We start from the raw sequence: 5,808 nt of genomic DNA on the forward strand, positions 1-5,808 counted from the left end.
TCAAACACAATTTAATTATTTTAATTTTCTATTTATTAAATTTTTTAACCTATCTAATAAATCGAATCATTCACAATTTTCATTTTTAAATTTGTCAGTTTCTGGAATTTCCTAATTCTATTAAACATTTGTGTTCCAATATGTACAAAGATCACACCACTAATATTTCACATAATACTCCTAAAATTACTCTAACACAGTACCTACTTTTCTAGCATAAAAGAATCAAAGATATATACTTTCCAAATTACACATCTCCATATCGCCTCATATGATTAAAAAATACAAAACTAAATATAATAATAATATATACTATATATTGTATTAAAATCCATTAACTATCATCTTTAAACTTTTTTTTTAAAAGAAAACAAATACTTTGGTTTGGAATTGAATCTTTTCAAATTCATTTATTCACTCATTTCTCAAATTTATGTAAAAAGTAAAAATACAAATTTATTCGTATTTTTCCCACCTATTCTCTTTTCTTCCCTCCTTCTTCGTTAAGTATTCCAAACTTAAAAGGGCAAAAACGTAAATTACACATTAAACGGGCACAGTCCCTTCCCTTCCCATTAAACTCCCAGACACGTTCTCTTCCACTAAAGGAAGTTTTCAGAACCAATAAGATGGGCGGAGGTGGAGCGGCTACGGCGGTTGCGGAGGCACAGTACTCGTTGGTCAAGACTTCGGTTTGGTGGGATATAGAGAACTGTCAAGTGCCCAAAGGGTGCGATCCCCACGCCATCGCGCAGAATATAAGCTCCGCTCTCATTCGAATGAATTATTGCGGCCCCGTTTCTATCTCTGCTTACGGCGACACCACTGGCATCACTGCCTCCGTTCAGCATGCCCTCTCCAGCACCGGCATCTCCCTCAACCATGTCCCCGCCGGTAATCCATTTTCCCTCTCTATCCAACCCCCAAACTTTAGTTGCTTGCCTATATCGCTTTGACTTTTCTTTCTCTGACAATCCAAATATTCTATTCAATTCCTTCAAAATGATTGATCTCGAATTTTAAGGTTAACAGAACCTGAACTAACTTGTTAGCATAGGTTTTGTTTTTATGCTTATCATCATCATTATTATCGATTTTGTGACTTGTTTACTCCGGTTCAGCAAGGAGGATGCATTACTCTTAGGTTTCCAGTCACCTAAGATAGAAATTTTAAAGGGGAACAACTAATATTCTTTTCATTCATATTTTCATCCCCATTCCTATTTTATTGCTACCAAACAAGAGACATTAAATATGGAATTCTCTACATATGCACTATAATGTGCCAAGTTATGAAGACTAATGTAAAAAATATTTAAGAATGAAGTGGTTACAAACTTGAGACGACGACTTTATTTTTAGAATGAAATAAACTAAACTCAAACATCATAACTTAGACGATTTCAATTTTAAATAAAATGAATTGAAATCATCACAAAATGATGTTCATTTTGTTTTAGAAATAAAGTCATGTTAACATAAAGTAACTTTATATGTTCCACAAAAAATATCATTACTTAACACGATTTCAATTCATTTACATTGAAGTTATTTCAGTTTAATATGACATTTTCGTGTTGTGAAGTCGTATCAACTTGATAAGATTTGTCCATGTATTTTATTTTTTAAACATGTACCATTATAATTTCAAAATGAAACTATATCAGAATGGTGAAAAAGCCTCATACGAGGGTGACAATCTATTTATAATGATTATAATACGGTGTTGCCGTGTGGGCAAAAGATCTGTTTGTATTAGACTTCTTTAATTTTGGTCTGCTCTGATCCATTAAAGATCATTTCCCTAAATGTGTTTTCCATTAAAGATCCATTCCCTTAAATCTGTTTTTTTTATTCATTTTTAATCCATTTTCCATATCAGATCTCCATTTTGTTTATATGGATTTTAAACATTAGAAAATCCAAATTTCCAATCTTAATTGACAGTGGGCTCAGTTTTGCTTTCAAGTCTGGTTTTTGGAATGAATAAGCACGTGATATTAAAAGAACTGCAATTAGGATCCTGGAAATGTGATTGGTTAGACATCATGAACAAGCTTTTGCTCTTTTGCATTGTAATGTATAATGTATATGTGATGATGTATCTTTTTTTGACTATAATTATGCAGTGATATATATATATATATATATATATATATATATATATATATATATATATATATATATATATATATATATATATATATATATATATAATTGAAGATGATAATTAGTTTTGATTTAATAATTCTGTAACTAATAATAGATATTACGTGAATTTTATTTTTTTTATTTGTTTGGATATTATATTGATATTTAGATGGTTGTATTTCTTTTAGTATTAAGAATTTACATAATATATGAACTTTAGTCTTTGATATTATTAAATTATGAGATATTTTTTAATATTTTATATATTATTTAATTTTTTTATATTTATATATTAAATGAAATAGAATCTATTATTCTTAAAAATATATATTTAAGTTTAAAATTATATTTAGAAAAGAAAATGTTTTTAGATTGTTATTATGAAAAAATAGATTTGAATTTAAAACTTGATATTTAGATTTAGATTTAAAACTTGATCGAAATGTTTATATTTGGATGTATAAACATCCGAATTAGAATTGTAGGTGAAGTGGATTTGAATTCAAAATTTAAACTAAATATTTGGATTTAGATTGAATTTCCTAAAATCCAATCCATGACAGTCCGTATACAAGTGAGTATTGTTTGTTAAATCAATGTTCAATAGATTCTATATTTGATTTTGATTAAGTGTTTGACAAAAAAAATGTAAAGCATGATTATATATATATATATATATTATATTTTTTTCTTTTCTTTTTTTGATATCCACAATTGTTTTTCAATTTTACCTTCTAAATAATTTTTTTTTTAATTAAAATAATTATTTTATTAATTTTACCTTTTAAGTAAGTGTTTCTTTGAATTTAATCATTTTTTTCATTTGACTTTTTTTTTTTTTAAACTTAACTATTTTTGTGAAGTACCTCCCAAACATTGCATGTTAATAACAGATTTAGAAGCAGTTCTATGATATCTAATTGCAGTTTGCAAATGTTGAAGGGGATAAGTGTAGGTAGGAACTCTTCTTTATGAGATTTATATGATTTTAACTTTCTTTAATGTTAAGAATTTATATAATATATTATTTTTAATCTTTAATGTTATTATATTTTTTATTATTTTATATATTATTTAAATTTTTTATATATTTATGTATTTGATGAAATAGTTATTTTATTTTTAAAATATAGATTTAAAAAAAAAGGTTTCATTAAAAAGGAATTTGCTGTTTGATCCAATTATTTGGATTTAGATTTAAAAAGAAATCCAAACTAGTTTTGCAAAATAAGTAGATTTGGATTCGAAATCTGAATCCATGCCTACCTCTATCAATGGTTTGTTGATTTGTTAGACTTCTCTAGTGAAGTACATTGATATTATGTTATGAACTTCTGAGGTGACAATCTATTTATAATGATCATGATAAGGGGTTGTCAATGAGTTTACTAATTTGTTAGTCTTCTGTGGAAGAACCTTGTTAGGAGCCTCTCGGGATAATTTGTTACAAGTCTATCTGCTTTCCTGATAATGGGGAACTTCAAATAATGAATTCGTGTAATAAATGATTTCATCTTTTTACTGCCAGGTGTTAAAGATGCAAGTGACAAAAAGATTCTTGTTGACATGCTATTCTGGGCTGTGGACAATCCTGCACCTGCTAATTACTTATTAATATCTGGTGATAGAGACTTTTCCAATGCTCTTCATCAGCTGCGGTTGAGGAGGTATAATATTCTTCTTGCACAGCCTAAGAAAGCTTCTGCACCCCTAGTAGCAGCTGCCAAGAGTGTGTGGCTTTGGACCAGTCTCTTGGCCGGAGGACCTCCCCTTACTAATGGTGAATCACTACAACTTGGTAATAATGACATCCAATCCTCTTCTGACTCCGTACAAAGTCCAGTCCATAATGCCTTTCAGATACCGCAGTATCTGGAATCCTATTCAGAAGTTCATACAGGAAATCAGAAATTCCCAGGTAAAGGAAGGCAACTTGATTCTAGACATCATGGGAAGACAAATGGGAGAAAGTCAAATAAATCAAATGGACCCAAGGTCAAGAAGCCTCCAGTTGGACTTCAAGAAAATGATGGCAATATAAATTCTCCTCCTCCTGGCAATTATACCCATAATGTTCCCCCAAGTGGTTCTACACCAAATTTTACTCTTGGCAATCCCGATCAAATGCGGGTTAATAATGGTAATCTACAAGACAATCATCAAAATCCACATTCACAACCATTAAGATCAAATCTTTTTCCTTTGGAGCCTCCTTTTTCACCGCCTTGGACTGGTGGGCTCAGCCTCTCTGCAGCACCACTTACGAAGGTACCAGATACTGGTGATATTTCTGGATATCTTAGTAATGCTCACGATCTGCACCCTGTTAATCAATTGAACGGGAACTTGGAACGGAGTTCTTACAGTAATTCTCCAAATCCTGTTAAATCTATTGATGAAGCAGATGGGCACATGATACAGAACGCAGGAAATTTGTATAATGGCTATGCACATAGTCCAGAACACCTTTCTTCATCATCAACAACCGCGTGTAATAATAATCTTCCTGGTAATGGTATGTGGGGATCTCCAGAATCTCCTAAATCTTCTGAATACGTCCAAGATCTTATAGGGGTTGTTTTACTTGCCTTGAACACACTGAAAACTGAAAAAATTAAGCCAACTGAGTCAAATATAACAGATTGTATTCGATTTGGAGATCCCAAGCATCGCAATACAGATGTCAAGAAGGCTCTGGAGATTGCTGTTGAGCAGCAGATGGTAGCGAAGCAGAATGTAGGTGCTTTGGAATTGTTTGTTGGTAAGAATGATCAAGTTTGGAAGTGTGTATGCACTCTGGGTGGTAATCCTAAGAAGCACTCAAAAGAGACATGGAACAAAATAAAAAAATTTCTAGGTACTTCTCCTGGAAGATTGGCAATAATGAATACCCAGTGCAAGTAAGGATACTATAATTTAGTTTATTTTCAGCTGCTCAAAGTTTTCTGCTTTTCCTTATATGTATATATTTTGTCTTTTCCCCAGGTACGAAGCAGGTATTGTGATTAAGAATATGTGCTTGAAAGATCATGCTTTGGGTGATGTCCTACAGATTTTGAGTTTAGCGATTTCCTATAAAAAATGGATTGTGCATCAACAATTGGGCTGGCAACCAGTTAACATCACCCTTGCTGAGAAATGTGATTCAGAGGTCATAGCATGCAAATAACTCCAAAAGGCATGTTTGCAAAATGAAAAGTTACTAAATATATTAGAAGCCAGTTTGATTAGGACATCAGAAGTTATCTGAATAAACCTCTCTTTCTACTGCTTATCAAAGGTAGTTAGTAATAATGAGCTGTGGTATACAAGTACCTTGAATGCTATAGCTTACAGATATGATTACTGGTAAGGTTCTTCCGTTCTGTTGAAGGGACAAAAACTACAAACCATAAAGTCTCTTCTGGTTGCTGCTGAGGTTACCCTCCTCTAAACTTTGGCTTCTACTTATGTTGATACCCATATTTTGTTTGGATATTGACTTATTGAACCCAACCGTGGATAATGACCGAACTATGCGTTGCTGGAAGTTTGTCGAGCTTCAGCAAACTACGTGAATCTACTGTGTTGGTGTATCACCTGAGAAACGGTCTATCAAATCATATTTATTGTTCAGGGAATATGTGGAATGCAATTCAGAAACTGTTTTATTTTTTA

General features: G+C 31.6%; 1 protein-coding gene across 1 annotated transcript; it reads left to right on the top strand.

Annotated features, from left to right (window-relative positions):
• Positions 1–523: 523 nt before the first annotated feature.
• On the top strand, positions 524–5,808 carry LOC106769911. The gene is made up of 3 exons (XM_014655713.2): positions 524–894; positions 3,680–5,051; positions 5,137–5,808. The coding sequence occupies exons 1-3, from the start codon at positions 630–632 to the stop codon at positions 5,318–5,320; spliced, it is 1,821 nt and encodes a 606-aa protein (XP_014511199.1). The 5' UTR covers positions 524–629; the 3' UTR covers positions 5,321–5,808.

This window comes from Vigna radiata, chromosome 8, assembly GCF_000741045.1.
Source record: "Vigna radiata var. radiata cultivar VC1973A chromosome 8, Vradiata_ver6, whole genome shotgun sequence".
Lineage (NCBI taxonomy): Eukaryota > Viridiplantae > Streptophyta > Magnoliopsida > Fabales > Fabaceae > Vigna > Vigna radiata.